The sequence below is a fragment of the Primulina tabacum genome, chromosome 7 (genome assembly GCF_025594145.1).
Source record: "Primulina tabacum isolate GXHZ01 chromosome 7, ASM2559414v2, whole genome shotgun sequence".
Taxonomy (NCBI): domain Eukaryota; kingdom Viridiplantae; phylum Streptophyta; class Magnoliopsida; order Lamiales; family Gesneriaceae; genus Primulina; species Primulina tabacum.
Genome location: NC_134556.1, coordinates 39658161 through 39680829, shown reverse-complemented (window position 1 = coordinate 39680829; position 22669 = coordinate 39658161). Strand labels below are relative to the sequence as shown.

At 34.4% G+C, this 22669-nt stretch overlaps 2 protein-coding genes and 1 pseudogene across 3 annotated transcripts; 2 read left to right on the top strand and 1 right to left on the bottom strand.

Annotated features, from left to right (window-relative positions):
- The first annotated feature begins 1723 nt into the window (after positions 1-1723).
- On the top strand, positions 1724-7134 carry LOC142550785 (uncharacterized). The gene is made up of 5 exons (XM_075659842.1): positions 1724-3350; positions 4091-4340; positions 4554-4971; positions 5193-5738; positions 7030-7134. The coding sequence occupies exons 1-5, from the start codon at positions 1724-1726 to the stop codon at positions 7132-7134; spliced, it is 2946 nt and encodes a 981-aa protein (XP_075515957.1).
- A 3629-nt stretch (positions 7135-10763) lies between these two features.
- LOC142551987 (serine/threonine-protein kinase PBL34-like) lies at positions 10764-14157 on the bottom strand (annotated as a pseudogene).
- A 5241-nt stretch (positions 14158-19398) lies between these two features.
- Positions 19399-22401, top strand: LOC142551992 (trihelix transcription factor ENAP2-like). 2 transcript variants are annotated; one of them, XM_075661549.1, is made up of 2 exons: positions 19399-20409; positions 20944-22100. In XM_075661549.1, the coding sequence occupies exon 1, from the start codon at positions 19517-19519 to the stop codon at positions 20402-20404; it is 888 nt and encodes a 295-aa protein (XP_075517664.1). In that variant the 5' UTR covers positions 19399-19516; the 3' UTR covers positions 20405-20409; positions 20944-22100. The 2 variants fall into 2 exon arrangements, with proteins under 2 accessions (XP_075517664.1, XP_075517663.1); XM_075661548.1 differs by lacking the exon at positions 20944-22100 and adding an exon at positions 22107-22401 and having other exon boundaries at positions 19401-20409.
- The last annotated feature ends 268 nt before the right edge of the window (positions 22402-22669 follow it).

Genomic DNA, 22669 nt, shown 5'->3' with positions numbered 1-22669 from the left:
GCATGTGAAAGGAATTTTATTTCTTGATATATTTTTTTTTTATCCTTAATATTTTGCCTTTCTAGACATGAGGATAATCTCGAAATTGATGATATGATCTCATATAAATTCAATATGTGATATAAGACTATATTTTGATATGACTCGTAATATCTTTAAGATATGATATCATAATATCTTTAAGATATGATATCACAATATCTTTAAGATTTTATCCTTGTTTTAAAAAGAGTTTGTTTCCTAATGAAATTGTATTTCTATGTTAATTAGGACTCAAAGGAGAAGAAACGAAAGTGTGAGAGAGTGACGATACAGAGCAAAAACTTTCGGAGAGACAGAGATGCATTTGTACGAAGAAAAGGTTTTCTGATTGAAGCCATCTCGTGATTGATAACTTGTTGCTGTGAAGTGCTGCCAACATCCGAAGACAACACCTAATCACCGTGTTGATTAGTGTGTGGACTTTTGAAGATTTTTTTTCACTTCTCAGTTGATGCATCCTATGTATTTTGGTTATACGGTTTGTTAGAGGTTTAGGATGCAATTTGTTACTCGCCTTAATAAGGGAGTTGTTTTATTCTTTCACTAGTATTGATTTTTGTAAACTTACAAGTTTTTCTAGTGAATTATTTTGCCCTGAGGCACCGCACAAGTATTTTATACTTGTGTGTGCATAATTTACATCTCGTATCTCGTATTATTATCATTATTCCAGCTACGTGTAGGTGTGTTAAAATCATAATTTCCGCTGCATGTTGTCGTGGGTGTTATAACACCTACGCACAACACCTACATTCTGATACACACAACACTCACTCTCAACTCACACATACACTGTGGAAACAGAACTTTCAATTGGTATCAGAGCTTCCACTTGACGCTACTAAGTGAGATCCTGTTTTGTTTTGTTTTCAGAGTGAAAAGGAATTATGGAAGGATCAACAAATACTGTTTTTAGGCCTCCCGTGTTGGATGGATCAAACTATGCATTGTGGAATGTAAAGATGAGGGTTTTTATTAAATCAATTGAAGAAAGAGCTTGGCAACGTGTACTTGATGGTTGGAGTCCACCAAAACTCGAGGATGCTGATGGAGACACACGGCTCAAACCTGAAAGTACATGGACTGTCGATGAAGTGCAAACTTCAAACTTTAATTCCAAGGCTCTCAATGCTATATTTTCATCTGTTGACACAAGGATGTTTAATTTAATCACCACTTGTGTATGCGCCAAAGATGCTTGGGAGATACTCCAGAAGCACTGTGAAGGATCCGCAAGTGTGCGTAAAACTAGGCTAAGGATGGTGACATCAAAGTTCGAAAGTTTGAGAATGGAGGACAAGGAGTCTATTCTTGAGTATGACTGCCGGTTGAGACAACTCTCAAATGAATCACATGGCCTAGGAGATCCCATACCAAATGAAAGATTGGTGAACAAGGTTCTAAGATCTCTTCCTGAGAGATTCAATGTCAAAGTTTGCGCTATTGAAGAATCTAAAGACACTTCAACGATCAACTTGGATGAACTAATGAGTTCTCTCAGAACTTTTGAGATGAATCTTGATCTACAAAGGAAGGATAAAGGGAAGACAATAGCCTTTGGAGCCTCAACCGAATCTTATATGATGAAATCCTTCAAATATCTAAAGAGGTGGATAAGTCTGATTTAGGTGAAGAATCGATCTCTCTGTTTACTAAGAAATTTGGTGATTACTGGAAGACTATGAGAGAAAAGAAAAAAATTGGACAAAAATCTGAACTGCCCAATAACACCACTTTTGCAAAAGCTCAAAAGTTTACTCCTATGAAAGGACAGTTTCGACCAAAAATCGAAGTGCAAATCCAATCTAATGTCAGAAACCTGGACTCGGTGCAATGTAGAGAGTGTTCGGGATATGGACACTATGCCAATGAGTGTGCCAATCGACTTAGGAAAAACAAAGGCATGACTGTCACCCTGAGTGATGAAGAGTCTGATGATGATCAAGGATCAAGTGAATATGAAAATCACACATCGTTATCTTCTGTGATCAAGGAAAAACGCTCAATGCAAATCAATCCTTTGGGTGTTGCCATAGGTGTTGCAATACCTGGCCGCAACACCTCTTCGAATTCAGTATGTCTTAAATCTACAACCCTTGCAGAGGCAAGTCAGTCTGAAACTCAAGAGGTAGATGGTGATGAAGTCACTCTAGAAAGTGTGCAGACGATGTACGAAGAATTATATGAAGACTGGATCAAAAGAACTAAAGGAAATGCAATTCTCTCCAAAGAGAATGCTGAGTTAAAGTCACAAATTTCACGACTTGAAGTAATCTTAAGCAAGAAAGATTTGGAATTATGCAAAGTCAAAAAAGAACTTGGAGAAGCAACTCAGATTCTTGCCAAGATGAATTCAAGTTCATCCAAACTTGATTCACTTTTGATGATTGGACAAAATGACAAAGTTGGACTTGGTTATCCGAACAGTCTGTTCGAAATTGGAGAATCTTCCAATACTGAGAGAAAACCAACTGTTTTTGTCAAAGGAAGTGTTGAAACCTCAAATGCTACACAAACTGAAAAAGGTGCTCCATCTAAAAGGCAAATATCTACCAAGAAGTCCAAATCCAGAAAACGCCACTTTATCTGCCACTATTGTTTTAGACCTGGTCATATCAAACCCTACTTCTTTAAACTGAGAGATGATTACAAAAGATGGGAATCAGAACAGGTGTTGCCACAGGTGTTGTATAACACCCGACGCAACACTGCCAACAGAAAACCGACGGTAAAAAGGGTTTGGGTACCAAAGGCTAAGATTCAATGTTCCGTTATTTATACTTCATTAAAGACTAACATTGCAGGAATATGGTTCTTTGACAGTGGTTGTTCGCGCCACATGACAGGTTCTAAAGACCATTTGATTGACTATGTTGAACTGAGGAGTGGTCATGTGACATATGGTGGTGGTGCTAAAGGAAGAACTGCTGGCAAAGGAACCTTGAATGTTGATGGACTGCCTAATCTACACAATGTGCTTTATGTCGAAGGGCTTAACTCAAACTTAATAAGCATAAGTCAACTTTGTGATGACGGTTTGCATGTTAAGTTTGATAAAGACAATTGTGAAGTGTTTGATAATTCTAATACTCGTATTTTGACAGGTACAAGGTCTGCTGATAATTGCTATCAACTTGGAGAAGACTTAGTATGCAATCATTCAAAGGTGAGTGAATTAAACTTGTGGCATCAAAAATTGGGACATGCAAACTTCAAGACATTAAAGAATCTTGGTAAGTACGATGCTGTGAGAGGTATGCCTAATTTATCCTCTGGAATTCCGTATGTTTGTGGTGCATGTCAAAAGGGTAAGCAAACACGTGTTCCCCATCAAGTGTTGCAACACTTTGGGACAACACGGTGTCTTGAACTCTTGCACATGGATCTTATGGGTCCAATGGAAGTGGAAAGTCTTGGAGGTAAGAAGTATTCATGCGTTTGTGTGGATGATTTCTCTCGCTTTACTTGGGTAAGATTTCTTAGAGAAAAATCCGATACATTTGATGTTTTCAAGAAATTACATGCTAAGATTACTAATCTACATAATCTGAGGGTTGGTAAGATAAGGACTGACCATGGTAAAGAATTTGAAAACTCACACTTTATATCATTTTGTGAAAAGAGAGGGATAACTCATGAATTTTCGGCCCCTAAGACTCCTCAACAAAATGGAATAGCCGAAAGGAAGAATAGGACACTGCAAGAAATGGCTAGGGTCATGTTAAGTTCAAAAATATTTCAAAGAGATTTTGGGCCGAGGCCTTGAACACAGCATGTCATATTTCAAACCGTGTGTACTTAAGGAGTGGTTCTACTATGACATCCTATGAAATCATCATGGGAAAGAGGCCGAACCTTAAGTATTTTCATGTCTTTGGGTGTGTATGTTATGTTTTGAATGACCGAGACCATCTTGCAAAGTTTGACTCTAAAAGTGACAAATGTTTATTCGTTGGTTATTCATCTAATAGTCGTGCCTATCGCGTGTATAATCTGAGAACAAGAACGACTATGGAGTCTATTAACGTTGTTTTTGATGATCATGCAGATCTAACGGGAAAATCAATCGAGGATGATATTGATGGGCTGCTGAACGAAAGTGAGACACTGCCTAACACAGATGTTGCACCCGGTGTTGTAACACCGGAGACAACACCTGCACTGGCAGAATCAAATGATGAACTAGGAAAGTATACTGAGAATGATGACAGTGTAACCAATGAAGAGATTGATATTCCCAGCAGGGTTCAGAAAAATCATCCATCATCTCAGATCATTGGAGAAACATTTGGAGGAATGCAAACGAGAAGAAAGGAGAAGGTAGACTATCGCAAAATGATGGGACTAGTATGCATGACTTCCGTATACTCTCAAGTAAGTCACTCTTGTTTTGTTTCACTCATGGAACCCAAAAATATAAATGAAGCCTTAAAAGATGAATTTTGGGTTGATGCAATGCATGAAGAACTTGAACAATTTGTTAGGAATGATGTGTGAGATGTGGTTCCCAGACCCGATAATGTGAATGTTATTGGAACCAAATGGATCTTTAAAAACAAAACTGATGAATCTGGAATTGTTGTGAGAAATAAAGCTAGGCTAGAGGCTCAAGGGTATACTCAAATTGAAGGAATTGATTTTGATGAAACGTTTGCCCCTGTTGCCCGGATTGAATCGGTTAGACTTTTACTTGCTATTGCATGTTACATGGACATAAAATTATATCAAATGGATGTGAAAAGTGCCTTTTTGAATGGCATCTTGAAAGAAGAAGCTTATGTAAGCCAACCTAAAGGATTTGAAGATCCACACCACCCGAACCATGTCTACAAGTTGAAGAAAGCACTCTATGGACTTAAACAAGCTCCAAGAGCATGGTATGGAAGGCTTACTGAATATCTGCTTGACTTAGGCTTCAAAAGAGGTGGGGTTGATAAAACCCTTTTTATTCAAAAATCGAAGCATGATATTCTTGTGTGTCAAATTTATGTGGATGACATCATTTTTGTGCTTCTTCTCAAAAGCATGTTGATGAATTTGTTAAATGCATGTCTACCACATTTGAAATGAGCATGGTAGGAGAATTAAGTTTCTTTCTTGGATTGCAAATTAAACAAATGCATGATGGTATCTTTCTATGTCAATCCAAGTATGCCAAGAATTTGGTGAAGAAATTCTCTACTGAGAACACTAAGCACATGAAAACACCAATGGGGTCGACTGAAAAATTGTTCAAAGACGATGTTGCGGCAGGTGTTGACAACACCCAGTATCGCAGCATCATAGGCAGTCTTCTTTACTTAAGTGCAAGTAGTCCCGACATCATGTTTAGTGTTTGTTTGTGTGCTAGGTACCAGGCTGATCCTAAAGTCACTCATCTAAAAGTTGTCAAAAGAATTTTGAGATATATAGCCGGGACAATTAACTTAGGTTTGTGGTACACCAAAGAAACAAACACAAATCTAGTGGGGTTTAGTGATGCTGACTGGGCTGGAAATCTAGATGATAGGAAGAGTACCACTGGAGGATGTTTTTATCTAGGTAAAAATTTGGTGTCATGGTATAGTAAAAAGCAAAATTGTGTATCTCTGTCCACTGCTGAATCTGAATATGTTGCAGCTGCTAGCTGTTGTTCACAACTTTTGTGGATGAATCAAATGATTAAAGACTATGGTTTCAATAGTGACACCTTAATTGTATACTGTGACAATTCAAGTGCAATTAATATTTCAAAAAATCCAGTACAACACTCTCGAACGAAACACATAGACATTAGACATCATTTTATTCGAGATTTGGTTGATAAGGGTACAATTCGAATGGAATTTGTTAGAACTGAGAACCAACTGGCTGATATTTTTACAAAACTATTGGATTTTGAGAGATTTTCCAATCTTAGGAAGTCTCTCGGCTTGTGTGCACAATGATCACTCACGGATGTTGTCCTCGGTGTTACAACACCTGTGGACAACACTCAGCATGCATGTGCATTTTATTTTTAGGATGCTAGACATATTGCATACATCCTGTTTTGTGTGAAGCCTGTACAAGTGAAGGATACTGAATGGTGTGCTCTCAGTTGTGAATCAAACTTTCTATCAAAATTTTCTAAAGTATGGAGTGTGCTGAATCTAAGTCATTAAGCTGTGAGGATGTTCGTGTACCACATGATCTTGTCCAATGTAGAAAATGACTTAGAAAATTCTTGAGCAATAAGGTGAAAAATAGAAAAAAATTTGTTGTTTAGAAGAAAATGGAAAAAGCTACCTAGAGGAGTCCAATGAAGACCGTTCTTCTAGTGTGGGAGCTACCACTTCTAATTCAAAATACAGATGGAAAAAGCTACCTAGAGGAGTCCTATGAAGACCGTTCTTCTAGAGTGGGAGCTACCATATCTGAATTAAAAATGTTCAAGAAAGTTTGAGTCCAACTTGTGAGTGTTGCCAAGAGGTGTTGCCAACACCTAAGTACAGACTGATCACAGTTTGATCACATGCGTGTGCATTTCATTTTTGATCATACTTTAGGCATAAATTTAAGTCATTCATACTGCTGTTATGTGAATTCATCATGACCAGTGGACTATCAGTTTTTAATTCATGAAATACGAAGAAAACCCTAACCGACTTAATTTTGAAATTTATTGATTTCTAACTGTTTGTGGGGTTAATTCGACGTGGTGTTTTATCCTGCCTGATTTCTTGAAATAATGATGACACTGTTTCAGAAAGTTACCGTTGGGTGAGAGTAAAAATTGAGTTGAAAAGGTGCTGAAGTTGCGGCTCAACAGAATGTTACCATTGGAGAGGTGTGCTTAAATATTTAGGGATAAATAAGGAACAACTTTACGGCTTACTATTTTCCCTCATATTCTAAAATCTCTCCTACCCTAACTATTTGTTTTCTTTTTCGCGCAAAAATATCTGTGTTCTTCGTAATTTTCTGTCTTTTTCGAACTTCCCTACTTTGCTATTCTCTATTTCGCAGATGGCTGGCTTTGATCCTCAAGACATTAGGAGCGAAGTGGCTGACTATGAGCTTCTGCTGGGTGAAAGTGTCCATTCTGGACAAAAAGGGGGAGTAGATATGTAGATACAGATATAGCTGGAACCAGTGGAGCAAAAATGGCTGATGATGATGGCAGTAATGAAGGATAATGAGGTTTTGAGTTTTTTTTTTCTCTCTTGATGGTTTTGGTCTCTCTTGATGATTTTAGTATTTTAGTTGTTCTTTTATTCTCTCTGATCTTTGTCCCTCCTGATTAATGAACTATTTCGGTGTTATGATCTGAATGTTGCAACATCTAACATACAACACCTGTGTGAACTGTATTTTTCATCAGGGGAAGGCTTAACGGTAGAATTCAGGGGGAGTCAACTAAAGTTGGCTGAGTCACTGATTTGCTAACTCAGGGGGAGCTGAGATGTACAACCATTTTTGGGTTGTTTAGTCCAGAAAGGCAAAAAGGGGGAGATTGAAAGGAATTTTATTCCTTGATATATTTTTCTTTTTTATCCTTAATATTTTGTCTTTCTAGACATGAGGATAATCTCGAAATTGATGATATGATCTCGTATAAATTCAATATGTGATATAAGACTATATTTTGATATGACTCGTAATATCTTTAAGATATGATATCATAATATCTTTAAGATATTATCCTTGTTTTAAAAAGAGTTTGTTTCCTAATGAAATTGTGTTTCTATGTTAAATAGGACTCAAAGGAGAAGAAACGAAAGTGTGAGAGAGTGACGATATATAGCAAAACTTTCGGAGAGACAGAGATGAATTTGTACGAAGAAAAGGTTTTCTGATTGAAGTCATCTCGTGATTGATAACTTGTTGCTGTGAAGTGCTGCCAACATCCGAAGACAACACCTAATCACCGTGTTGATTAGTGTGTGGAGTTTTGAAGATTTTTTTTCACTTCTCAGTTGATGCATCCTATGTATTTTGGTTATACGGTTTGTTAGAGGTTTAGGATGCAATTTGTTACTCGCCTTAATAAGGGAGTTGTTTTATTCTTTCACTAGTATTGGTTTTTGTAAACTTACAAGTTTTTCTAGTGAATTATTTTGCCCTGAGGCACCGCACAAGTAGTATTTTATACTTGTGTGTGCATAATTTACATCTCGTATCTCGTATTATTATCATTATTCCAGCTACGTGTAGGTGTGTTAAAATCATAATTTCCGCTGCATGTTGTCGTGGGTGTTATAACACCTAGGTACGCGGCTTCTTTAAAAGTCAATTTGTATTTTACCAAATTTCAATCTTAATATTTTTTTTTTCGATTTTAGACATTTTTCCATATAATATTGATACGACGTTTATGATATATGCATCGAAACGCGATATTTACATGGATATTTGCAAATTGTTTTTAATTAAAGATGGGAATATGGAACGCATACTCAAGACAAGTTGTTCAGTGTGCGACATGTTTACGTCACGGAAATTTGTATTGATACATAAATAAATACTTTATTACGTAGTATGATCCAAATTAAAGTCAAATCGGAGGACGAATTCCGTTCAGTACCGGCTACATTTATATATAGTAACTATTTTAATTATGTATGTAATCCCGAATCGAAATAACTTGCCAATGATATTAAAGTTGGAGAGAAAAATAACAGTGAATATGTATTACGTGTGACGGTCTCATATATTTATATTTTATATTAATGAGACAACAAAAAATAATATTTTTTTGAGTCAGTTTGAATTTGAGATCTGTATCTCAAAATTGACTTGTGATCACGTATCATGTGAGTTTTTTTTGGAAAATAATGTAGAATTAGATGATTGTTAGTTTTTTTATATAAACTTTTTAATAATTTATATACACGCGTGTTTGAATTTATACTAGTTGTATATTTTTAATTGATGTACGAACTTGTCTTGATTGATTAATCATTACCAGTTTAATTATATTCATTGAAAATTTCATCCGTTAGTCATAAGAAGCAAGTGTCCATGATCAAATTTCGACCGAAGAATTGTCAATTCTGTATGTATCGATTATAAAATGTAATCAAACAATATAATGTAATATATAAATTATAAACAATAAATGGCATTTTAGATTTAGTCAAACATTTATTTTCTGGTATAGGATATGATGTAACATTTTGAACGGTCTGACCTAAAAATATCTTTAAGATTGAATTGGTCATCCGAGTATATTATATATTAGTGTTTTCGGAGCACACGTTGCGTATTTATACAACCATGACTTTGCTTTAAATTTGTTATTTTTCATCAATTTTTGTATTTAAGCTGTATAATAAAAATATTTTTGTAAACAAACAAAAAAAAAGTAAATCAAAGTTTGAAAAACAAAAAATCAAACTAAGGACATTATTGGAATATTAAAAAAGCCTCACCAAATACAGTTATTTTTAAAATCCCATGTCCCCAATCAGAAAAATATTTTAAAAAAAAATCTCTAGTCATACTTAATATCAGAAATTTTGAGTTTGTATATATAAAATCTTGGAGTTAAGGCCGGGTTTTGACGGAAACATTTGAAATCCATGAATTTAAATGTATTTTTATTATACTAGATAACTTACACACACAAAAAAAAAAAAAAATCAAATACATCTCCATATTTATTTACATTATAATAGCTAATCACAACAAGTTTCAAATCATATTAAAATGTTGGAATCATTTGTGTAAGGTATGGGGTATATTTTGTTTGACAGTAAAATGAGTAGGATCATATGTGAATGTAAATTTGTGTTTATCAGAGTTAAGTGTTACGTGAAATGTTACAACATTTCAGACAACATGCAACGGAATATATAAGTTTGTAACACCAATTGACTTTAAGTAAATACGATGGGACGGAATAAATTTTTCACAAATATAATACTTGTGCGGTGCCTCAGGGAAAAAATAATCACTAGAAAACCAACGAATTTACACAAAAACCAACACTAGTGATTTTAATCAAAAATCAATTTCCTCAACATATTGAAAAAATCAAATGCTTTCTAAAACAAAGAACCACATTAAAACATTATATATGGAAGCAAAACACGATGTCAAAACTGAAGCAACAAAACAAATCTTCAGTCAACTCCTTCACAGTTGTTGTCTACGCATGTCTCCTGTTATCTACGGATATCTCCAACAATCACGACAACATGTAGATTCAACACTCTTCGATCGTCAGTAACATTGGAGATTGTTTTCTCTAAAGTTTATGGCTTGCAAATATGCAATAATATGTATGTGTTTCTACGTAAATCACCCCTTTTATTTATAGTCTTAGAGTTTATTAACAAGTAAACATACACGGTATGGAATGTAAGAGTTTTATTAAAAACAAACTATATTTAAACAAAAATACCATAACACAAAAAAATCTTATCATAATTATCTCATTATCGAGAAAGGCAAAACCATAATTAAATATTCAAGATCATATCAACAAAAAAAATTGATATTGAGAAATAAATTTAGTACATAAATTATATTTCTCTTCAATTTGAAATCTATTGTGGTTAGTATTAACAGAGTGTAAATGAGCAGGAGATTCATTCGAGTTTCTAATCTTGAAGTTCTTTAACAATTAAAATGATTCAATCCAAATCCAACTTAAAAGACATCAAAATATTTTTATCTAGTCTAGAAGAAAAAAGTACCAAGAATGATAAAACAAATTCTCTCCAAAAATCTCAAGATCGATCGGAAAAATATATAGATATGTGTAAGCTTAATTAATTCGAATTTCAAGCTTCAAAAATTCACACGAGGTGTCACACTCACACCACAAACAGCCACACCTATGGATGGCTATATATCATACCAACTCGATCGGTCTACTTATAAAGTTGTATATGAGGGGAATCTCTTACACTCCTAGCTTGATTATTGATCAGTTGATGCATTCCGTCCGGTCTCTTTTTACGCCTCCCGACTGGCGAAAAACGAGTGTGGTTCGATAGTATGGCAAGATCATTAAGGTCTTGAAGTTGTATTAGAACCTTCACAACATCGTCCATGGAAGGCCTGGATTTCGACTCCCTGTTTAAGCAGTTTTGAGCTAGCTGTGATACCTTTTGTACCCCTTTGATCGAGTAGTTGAGCTCGAGTCGTGGATCGACTAGTTGATATATCTTTCTCTTGTCAGATAAATATGGTCGCGCCCATGTAACAAGATTCTGTTCCCCGTTGGGTCTTTTCTTGTCCATCGACCTTCTACCCGTTAGAATTTCTAAGAGCACGACGCCTAAGCTGTAAACGTCGCTCTTTGATGTCAAGTGTCCTATGATAACAAGAAGCCAAATTATAGACATATGGCTAGTAATTGATGTCTTGTCTCGTTTTAACTAATGAATATTGATTCAAACTGATGTAAAAGTTGGTTCTTATCATAAACTCTTAGATGTCTCGTAAGATACCTGTCATTACATATTCTGGAGCAGCATAACCATATGTTCCGACAACTCTGGTCGAGACATGAGTTTTGTCTCCTTGGGGGCCTGCTTTTGCTAACCCAAAATCTGAGAGCTTTGCGTTATAATCCTGAAACATGTGTTGGTGCTTTCAACAAATAATTTCAAATCCATAACAGTAAAAATATATATTTCCTCGATCGGAACATACGTATACGCACCGAGTCGAGAAGAATGTTGGATGTCTTGAAGTCACGATAAATGACAGGCTCTGGAGCCCCGTGGAGGAAGGCTAAGCCTTTGGCTGCTCCAAGTGCAATTTTGATCCTGTTGGACCACGGTAGTGGTATGGTCCCTTGGATATTTTTACAACACATGAACTCTTTTTTAATGCCAGCAATTTTGATTGGATGCAAGTACAAAATATACAATAAACTTCAATATTTGGCTATTAAGATCTTGCAGATTTAATTTTGGAAAAAATGAAATTATTCTTTAGCACATTTCGAAGTTAGAAGGGAGAGTAAATGGCAATTCTTATTCTTATATAGTAATTAATATGAAGATGATTTATGATGTTTATAATATACACTCACTTCGAAAGAGATGATTTTCGAGGCTTCCACGAGTCATAAATTCATAAACAAGTAGTCTTTGATCATCTTCAATGCAATATCCGATAAGCTTAACCAAATTAAAATGGTGAAGCTGTCCAAGAAAGTGTACCTCTGCCTGCATTCAACAAAAACATGAGGATTTTTTATTTTTATTTTTTCTTTTGGGAGGGAAACGCAATACATGCATATATCGTATCAAACTTGAAATCTTGATATCAGATCAATTACAAAAGTCATCGGTCGACTGCTCACTTGTATTCAAACGTTGATACTGATCCGGTTTTTTATTCGAAATCCCAAATAATCCACTCCAGATGTATATTACGATATCTACTTAATGGTTTTTAATTTTAAGAACTTGCTATAAAATCATCGTCTCCAGAACAAAATATGCGATCCCTTCTCTTCCAAATTTGCGTACGTTTGGTTTATCATTCAAATTTGTCTATTTATATTATTTTAAGTCTTGTTCCTCGAAATGCCCATCTAATGGAAACATATATAAACTTCAATAATTTATTCAATATTGGAAATAAAAAATAGTAGCTAGTAACTACTAACTAGCAACGGTTCTTCAAATTTAGACGAGGTCAAAAAGTATACGAGATTTGTATAACAATTTTTTAAACATAAAAAACTCAATATAAAAATTCATTTTATCAAAATATCATTTAAAATTCAAAATATAAAATCTAATGGGATAATAATATAATCTCACGATATAATTATTATAAATATCTATGTACGATCTACGGTATTTATAATTATTATTATATATAGTATAGGTGTATGTATTAATGTAACAATAATTTTTTAAGCGGAAAAAAGACGCACAAGCAGCTTTATATATACTTGTGCACGATAGATAAAAAATTATTATTTTTATTAAAGATGCTTAAAAGAACAAACCTTTGTTTTAAAAAAGATTTTGGCTTAACTAAAAAATTTTTTACCAGAAATTATTAAGGTTTTTAAAAAATAAACTGGAACTAACCACCCATTCTCTATGGCCTTGAAGCCCATCCGGCTTCAAGTTCTTGACTGCAACTGTAATGCCCGAGCCAGGCTTGGCCGGTCCCGTTCCATTCTCTTCAATCCACCCTTTGAAAACATACCCGAATCCGCCCTCCCCTAGTATACTATCCGGTCTAAAGTTTCCGGTAGCGGCCTTTAGTTCTTGAAAACTAAACTTAAGAAGCTGGCATGGAGGCTTCTTTATAAGTAATGGCGGTGGATCTTGATTATCAGAAGAATATCTTGCTTCGTCCGGAACACACATTTCCCGGTTGCTGGCGTTCAGGTACCGAGTCTCTGTAGCTGCATCCATGGTTGAACTATAATGTTTCGTTGGTCCAATTTTTTTTTTTTTTTTAATGTATATCAAGATATTTTCTATTTTTGCATGTTCTTAAGATTGTATTTTTTAAAAAAAAAAACAGAAATGAAATGATAATGAGAGATCTTTAAGGAGAACATGTAATCATTAGACTTGAAATTTTAAGTATCCACTAAGAAAGCATAATTTAAAATTTTCATTTGAAAACATCGAAAAAGATTTCAGTAGATTTGCAGCAAAATATTGGTTAAATAGAAAAAATTATTACTCACTCGACATGAGTAAAATCGTATAACAAAAACATATATCCCTCAGAATCCTTGGCATGAAAACATAGTATAAATCAAGAATATGAGCATTTCTTCGATGACTTTTAAATTTAAACACAAGAATAATCAAGATCATTCATTACATGATACTATCACAAAAACATGAAAATTAATTAGAAGATGACGAAATTACCTGCATCATAAACAAGACTGCTCCGCGGGATACTGCTACCTGAGTTTCTTGAATCGGAACTTTTGACAAGAACCTCTAATGCTGCTCTTCAGATTACCCCAACACCCACACTGCTTCTCCATGGCCACTCTCAAAAGCACACCTTCATTTTAGTGGGGGAAAATTCGAGAAACTTGTTATTTAACATGCCCATAAATAAAAAAAATGAAAGAAAAAGAGAGAGAGAGAGAAAAGATAGAAAAAAGGGAGAAGGAATTTTTGGATGGGTGAAAATTGTTCATAATGATGGCAGTATTTGTATACAAAAAGAACTTTTTTGTAGCTCCCACCACTTTTTTAGCCTGTGTTGGGATGCATGCCCAGTTTCTTTCTTTCACTGTCCCAACGCTTGCTGGTTCTGTTAATGGAGTGTATATATAATTATATATAAACACTCATGAGTTAACGGTTCAGCTTCTTCAACTGTATCTCTTTGAATTTCCAATTAAGGGTTAGGTTAATTACTATATATATAATCATAGTAATCCCATCCGTCCCATGCTATTTTATAAAAATAAATTTTTTAAAATCGATATTTATTTGAAGAAAAATAAGATTTTCGTCTAACAAAATATGAAATTTGATATACTAACTTTTTTTTTTTCTTTTTTTTGGGTATTTAGAGAGGAAATTTTATACGGAGTTGTTTACTTAGATGAAATTTTATACGGAGTTGTTTACTTAGATTTTTTGTAGGATGTCTTCACAGTTGTATACTCGTAAAATGAGTCGATTCGTTCCATATCTTCAATTTTTTATGAGGGAATCAGATCGCAAATACGTCTCGTATAATTAATTTGTGAGACGATCTTAAATTAACCGAGGCAAACTACAGTTTAAGCTTCTGGAAGTTATTGGTATCAAGAATAAATTTGGTAAAAAAACCTTAAATTTCTAGTGCTTCATTGATTGATGTTGGAGATGTATAACTAACCACCAAAAAACACTTTGGAGTATTATTGTAGGGTTATGTCCCCTCCAACATAATAATTATCATCTTTCGTTTATTGAATTTGGACATTATTTTTCATTATTAGGAATTCAAAAACCCTTACCTCTTCACGAGGTAATAACATATTTTTGGTACGTTTAATGTAATCTAGGATTCTTGGAAATTAAAATTGATATTGATAATAATAATAATAAAGATCAATAGAGAACAACGATAAATTCTCATGCTCGGGGCCGCAAGGTGTTTGATTAAAGATTGAAAATATGGTTTGATGTTGCTGAAATCCGAGATGGTAGCTAGGTCATCTTCACTTGGGGAGCTCGGGTCAGACCTTCGAATTTTGAAAGCACAAACAAGAACGTTAGAAGGGGGCCGGAAGGTTGTTCCGGCGTAGCCCCTCCGACGGTCAAGTCAGATAATAGAAAACTGATAAAGTAATTTGTGTGATGAGAGAAGTGAATATATGAATGAATAAACAATAAATGAAACCTGGTATTTATATGGGAAAAAAAAGAGTCCTAATTTGGTAGATTTAAATTCTCAGAATCTTTTGCAAAATTTGGTTAGATCTTTAATGATTTGGTTGGATCTTTAATGAGCCTTACTCTTTTGGGCTCGATTTCCGTGGACTACCCGCTAAAATCGAATAGAGGCTCTTTGGGGTACGAGCGCGGTTAGAATCTGGGTATGATGGAGCTCGGCTTGGGAGCTCGGCAATAACACTTCCAATCGACCCGATTCCACGATAAAGGAGGTCGGCTCAGAAACTATTGGGAGGTCGGCTCAGAAACTGCTGGGAGGTCGGCTAGGATAACATCCCGGATGACCTCCTAGAAGCTTCAGACCAAAATGAGGTATCTTACGCTGTGTTGTGTCATGAATCTGACCTCTTAGTTTTTCCGAACATGGGGCCACTAACTGTTTGGGCTACCGAGAGTGGGCCGAACACACACTCGGTCCGGGGGTATCACGGTTCTTTATTATTATTTGGATCTCAAGTTCTATATATTTAGGCTATAAATAACATATGTATTAAAACAATTTTTATTCTACTGTAAATGCCGAGAACATATTTTACTTATCGGGTTCTGACATACATAAAATCTAAATTCGAAAATCGAATATCTATAATTTAAAAAAAAAATATTTAAATTCATAAATTTCCTAATCATGCATCATTTCGGTCTTCACGGCACTTATCAATACAAGAAAAACACTTATTAGAGACGGACAAATTAGTCTCCACAGTCAGTATCTAATTCGGTTACGAATCTTTTTTTTTTTTTTTTTGTAGTGTATAGAAAATGAAGTAATATGCATGATTAATTTCATAGTTTGATTTTTTCTTCCCGAAAACATCAATTCTCACATGCACCTATTAATCCAAAATGCATCAAATCATCTTTTGAAAATAACAAAAGGATCGAGTGCAAAAGGCGAAAGGCTTGGTGGAAGGTCATTACAAAGTGCCTCGCAACTTGACTAATGCCACCTGAAAAGGAGTGATGCCATTTATCCCCACTACAAATTTACATTTTTCTCCATGAAAACCAATAATTATATTTATTTTAATTATAAAAAAATTTCTCACACACACACACAGAGTATTAATTTTACAATTTATAGACATATAATATTTAATATTTGACGAGGTAAATTCACATAAGGCCATGTCCTAATTTATTTGTGTGAATTGTACAAGTTTTTCCTTAAATCCATGTCTTGATTTCCATCGATCATGTTGTGTTATTCGTTTTCTATTCAATCCATATCATTATGCTTTATATTTGATTTTTCTGAAAAATCAATCATGCTCCATCTTCATCTAATGAACTCATACATTCTTGATTCTTCCATGGATATATTTCGACGATTTCTCGTTTCCTCTTCCTCTTCCTCTTCTTCTTCGTCCTTCCATTCGATGCAAATGAGGGACGCTGCAAGAAATCGATCAGCTATGGCCTGCCATTGGGTCTTATCCCCACAGGCGTCCGTTGCTACACCATCAACCGCACTTCCAGTATGTCACGTGAAAATTGCGGAGAATCGGATTCCTGAGCTTGAAGGGGAGTTTTTCGAGTGTTTGAGGTCGGCGCGCTTAGTGCTAAATATCTTTCCAAGAATTATAGATATATGTCAGACCGTCTCACGAGACAATATAGATATCATAAACATCTATTTTAATTAATAGGGAATCTATCACGCAGTACAATAAAAAATAAAACATTGATATGTACAGCCTATTACATTGTTCTATTCTATAATTTTTCTCTCTCAGCAGTGATGTGTACACACATTGTGTTGAATGCATATAAATTAATTTTTTTTGTACAACACCTTTTATTTTTAGTATTTTAAAATAAAGTTTAAATATTATCTTAACAAATTAAAACTTTACGAATGATTTTTTTTATAATGTATCTTTAATTAAAAATATTATTTAAATAAAATGCATTTTGTTTTTTTTTTTAAATTTTAAGATATTTTATATTAACCTTTTCCAATTTCTTATATTAGGTATAATATTATCATCTCATCTATGTTATTTTTAACATTTACAGCATCTTATAATATATATTTGACAAAAACTTGTGTAAGACGGTCTCATGGGTCGTATTTTGTGAGACAGATATCTTATTTGAGTTATCCATGAAAAAGTATTGCTTTTTATTGTGAGTATCGGTAGGGTTGACACGTCTCACAGATAAAGATTCGTGAGACCGTCTCACAAGAGACCTACTCTATATATTTTTTACTTTTTAAATTAGGAGTAATGTTATCATTTTGCGATTATAGAATGACACCGAGATAGTTATTATATACATATTCGAATTATGATATAGTATAGATATTATTCCATATTAAAGTTATAATTACTTTAAAAAAGGAAGCTAGTTTTTGTTGGTATATATCACAAGTCGATGCGCTATATATGCTTGTAGCTGGCTCCTCGCTTTTTTCTCTCCTTTTAGCCCTCATTATCTGCGCACAGTGCACGATGAAATATTTATTTGTCCTTATAAAATAGGAGTGATTACAGTTGAATCTCGGATTTCGTCTCAAACTTAAAATCTGAATAATTTCGTATTTCAAATGAATTATAAATTGTCATACACATGAACAATAATATTATAAAAATATATATGTCTTTCCACGGTGATGAGACGATCACGTGGATCAATGGTAGTAGTGTTGTGCACAACACCGGATCTAAACACCACCTCGGATCCTTCAAATTAATTTTTCCTGACCAATTTTGTTGCTGACAAATTTGAGTATCATGTCGATTTTTTCACTTAAATCATTTTACGAGATAATACTAAGGTGGTGTACCTGAGAACGTATAATTGCTTTTTTGGCGGCACTGCGAGTCTTAACTACAAACCCAAGAAAATCACACAAGGAGACCAAAGACATGCATTGGGCAAACCGCAAACATAAATTTGTCTTGAAGCCCAATAATCGAGCCCTTTAATGTCAATTCTTGACCTACAATTTGGTCACCTCGAGCAAGAAAAAAGAAGGAATTTCTTACTCCGAACAGATAATATTTGATTACCGTGCAAAATCTAGTCTAGCCAAGGAAATTTAAGGCAAGCAAGACCACTAAGCCTCCTTGTGAATATTAGACACTCTTCATCCGAAATTCACAACCTTACAAGCATACAAATTTTGAGAATTTTTTCTCCCGGTGTTGTCCAATTTTGGAGCTTACATTCTATCTTCAAGTGATACATGCAGACCAAAATTATGTCCAAGTGATGGAAATTATTTCCGTTGCTTTATTACATATATTACAATATTTATCGTTCAGAATATACTATTATATGTTCTGATTATCATATCCAAAATACGGCCAAATCAAACGATTCAAATTTTGTTTATAGTCTCCACAAAAAAACTGATTTTATACAAGAACGACATACCTATTTTTTTTCGTCCATAGACTATTCTAATAGACATCTAAATACAATCTCCACTGTTCACAATTTAGTTTACTTATTTTTGAATGTGTTTTTCAAATTTAAGATCTATCTAACGGTTGAATAAGTCTAAAAAGTTTCTGCAAATTGATTGATTTTCAGACGATAAATTTTAACTTATTCTTTCTTTGATATTGGAGCATAATTTTGTAATCGGGCTTTCTATTTTTAACTCGTGTTATTATTTTAAAATCGTCTAGCATATATTTTATGTATGATTCTTGAAATATGTATATTTGAAGCAATTAAATTTATAAACAAATTATAGAAATATATGTTGCGAACATATTATTCTTATCTCACATATAAAGATTAAAATTTAACAAATTGATATCAGTTAACCACGAAATTCATTATTTGGTTGAAAACAAATTTTCAAATATTAATCATTTTGCTGATATTTATGTGTTTAGTGTATTGGTATGTAAATGTTATTTTTTTCATACTTTGGAAACTTCAAACTTGATTATTTTCACTTTGTCAAATAGAAATGCACATATGCTTAACTTTTACGATTCCTATCGTTTTTCTCATCTTACTTTTTTTTTTTTTTTAATTCTCATAAGTTTTTTTTTTTATCTGACTTTCTTCGTTCTTAAAACGAACCCAGAAGTGAAGAAAACCAGATGTCAACTTAAGGTTTGCTTTACATTTCCAGAGTAAAATTCTCGATGAAAAACCCCAATTTCTACCCTTATATAGCCCACACCTCAGCAGAATATGAAGACGATGTTGATGAAGATGAAGAGAGCCCTGATCAGAATTTTGCCCAAAATGGGTATTATGAAAACTCGAAGAGGCACCCCAAGAAGAGAAAGCTAGAGTCATTTGTCTCTACTTATGATCTGACTCCTGGCGAGGAAATGTGGAGTGAGGAGGAAAGCTTTGTGCTGTTGGAAGTTTGGGGAGAAAGGTACATGGAGCTAGGAAGGAGGAGTTTGAGGTATGAGGATTGGGCTGAGTTGACTGATAAGGTATTGGAAATGAGTAGAGTTAAGAGGACGGAGGTGGAGTGTAGACACCAATTGGATGTTCTCAAGAACAAGTACAAAAAAGAAAGAGCAAAAGTGGAAAGTGGGCATGGAAGCAAATGGGTATTTTTCAAGAAAATGGATGTTTTGTTGAACATGAGGACAAGAGGTCATTGTGGGTTGGGCTGTGGGGTTGATTCGGGGGAGTATGTTTTTATGAATCCACGTGTATACTTGGACAGGTCTAATGTATTGGACGAAATGAGGGATAGTCCAGGGCAGTCAGACGAGGATAATGAGGATGAGGTGGAAGAGGAGGGTCTGGGAGGTGAGAGACAGGAAACTGAATATGCTCGGTTGTTGGCTGGATCGGTTCAGAAGTTTGGACAGATATATGAAAAGATTGAAGAGAGTAAGAGGAAGCAAATGATGGAATTGGAGAAGATGAGACAAGATTTTCAGAGAGAGTTAGAGTTGCAGAGGAAGCAAATTGTTGAGCGTGCTGAAGCAGAAGTTGCTAAAATGAGAAAAATGGAAGATGACGAGCATGATACTACCGATACTTCATTGGAGAGTATTGAGGATTGATGCAGGTAACTCAACAACCTTCATTGTGAATTGGAATGTGAAGGAATCACCTCTAAGTTTTTCCTGTGGCTTTCTGTTTTGTAGAAAATTCTGCTGTTTCTCGTGGTTTCTTTTGTTTCGATATCTCTTGTTTAAATGATGATTGTTGGTTTTGTTCATGATTTCTCTTAGAGGTATTGGTCATGCTTTTCTTGCTATGATTCTCACGTTGAATATCTTTCCGTGTGTGTCTTTGGTGCTCTTAAATTCCATGTTTACTCTGAACCAACTTTCTTCTATATTTATTTTGACTTTTCTGTTGTACTGATGAATTTATTTTGCTTTGCTTCGTGTTTTATTGGTTTGTATTCATATTTGTGTGCAATGATACATCAGTGTAGAAAATATGTTTATTGACCTTGGTCAGGATTTTAACACCAGGTGTAGAAACTTATATTATTCTTATTGTAGCTTAGTTTTGGATGGAAAATAAAAACACATATAGTTCATGTTGACTATTTTATTGTGATGCTATATTAATATTGTGGCCCCAATGCCAGAATCCAGGGAAGTGTGCCGTGAAAGAATGCAAGAATTGGGATATCAAAGAATGAAACAATGTTGGCAATCTTATGTAGAAAAGAACATAAATGACAAAATAATTGTAGACAACGAACTTGCTGTTAACTATGTATAAAGTACTAACTTATGTTGTAAATTGAATCAAAATAGGTTTGCCCGGCTCGTCATTATAATAGTCACATCAGTACCTCCTATGAAATATATATTGTAATGAAAGAAGTTCAAATATGAACGATTGCGAGTAAAGGCCAAAACACTGTACAGACATGGTTATTAATGGCACAAGGTGCACCAAGGCGCCGAGGGGTCTTGGAAAATTCTCGCCCTCGTATATCAGACAACCTTTAATTAAATTCAAGCATAAAAAATTGATTTAAAAATTGCATAACCTGAAAGTTCAAATATTCATTCATCATAAGCTTGCCAGTGTGTGGGTTTAGGTTGGAGGGTGTTAATTTGATTTAAACTGTTCTGGGACTCCTTCAAAGTTCGAACCCTAAATATATAAGAACCCTGATTTTATTAGAAAATGGTAGTAGGAACACTATTCATCTGGGCTTCTCTTCGATGTCAGTGCGGTTGCAGTGTCCTTAGGTGCGCACACTTGGGACTGGGACTTGGAACTTTAACTATACTGAGGACAATTGTTGGGACACTTATAAGATCATTTGTGAAAATGTGGCAGATGTTTGCTTTCAGTCTACTCTAGGAAACTATGAAATTTATGCCTTGTATAATATGCATGACTAAAAATTTTATTTTAATTATTTTGCTTGTCAGTATTCGGTAGTTGAGGTTTTTATCTGCAGCATTATGAATATAATTCATCTATGCACCATGAACTGGATACGAAGGAATTGGTAGATGTAGGAAGTGAGTATGAAGTAACTACCCCATTCTTGTTATTATAGATGCAGTCAAGTATGTACATCGGCAACCTCAATATGCTTGATAAAAAAAATTTCAATGATTTATCTGCTCGGTAAAAGAACTTGCCGTCGGCAATAGTGATGGAAGTAAAAGTAATAAGCTCAAACAAAGTTTTGTATGAAAGTAGCCTTAATGATTCTATTGGAGCCGACCAATTTTACATACGGCAAATCTTCCAGGCAGAATTTATATTGAACATTAAATTTTTCAGGAGATTCTTTGGAGGGATTTCGATAGTTTATTACCTTGATGTCCACTGGATTAGGTTCCACCCTTCAAAACAGAATATGGGAGAGAACTGGTACAGGGAAAGTTACATTATAATGTACTACTGAACGCCTTACTTCTGAATTATCAGGTGCATTTTATTTCTTTTGTATTCACATTGCATCCTTAGATATTTAGAATTGGGCAAGTTATTAAAGTCAATATACGTTACTCCCTTGTTTGTACATACATTAGCACTGCACCATATTTTTACAATTATGCTTTCCTTTCGATCTTTACCTGATTAACTGTGAAGATTTGTAGTACAATTTGGTGAAATGCGCAAATATGGTATATTTAGACATAATTGATACATTAATTCTGGTCTGGCTTTGTTTGCTGTCAAACGTATTGTTTGAGATAGAATTTACATTATTTGGTTATTTAGGGTCTAAACTATTTTCATCCACCTTTTAAACTCTTTAAGATAAGAAAATTTATTTGCAAACCAATGGAACTTATAGATGAAGCCTCGATCCTAGTTATTTTTCAACAACGTCGGGCGGG

What these genes read in the sequence shown, in the direction of transcription:
- LOC142550785 (XM_075659842.1), top strand. Translation starts at nt 1,724, where the DNA reads ATGAGAGAAAAGAAAAAAATTGGACAAAAATCTGAACTGCCCAATAAC. An exon ending in TAGGCTTCAAAAGAGGTGGG is followed by an intron (nt 4,972 to 5,192) that starts GTTGATAAAACC and finishes TGTCAATCCAAG; the next exon opens with TATGCCAAGAATTTGGTGAA. An exon ending in TCAATAGTGACACCTTAATT is followed by an intron (nt 5,739 to 7,029) that starts GTATACTGTGAC and finishes TCTATTTCGCAG; the next exon opens with ATGGCTGGCTTTGATCCTCA.
- LOC142551992 (XM_075661548.1), top strand. Translation starts at nt 19,517, where the DNA reads ATGAAAAACCCCAATTTCTACCCTTATATAGCCCACACCTCAGCAGAA.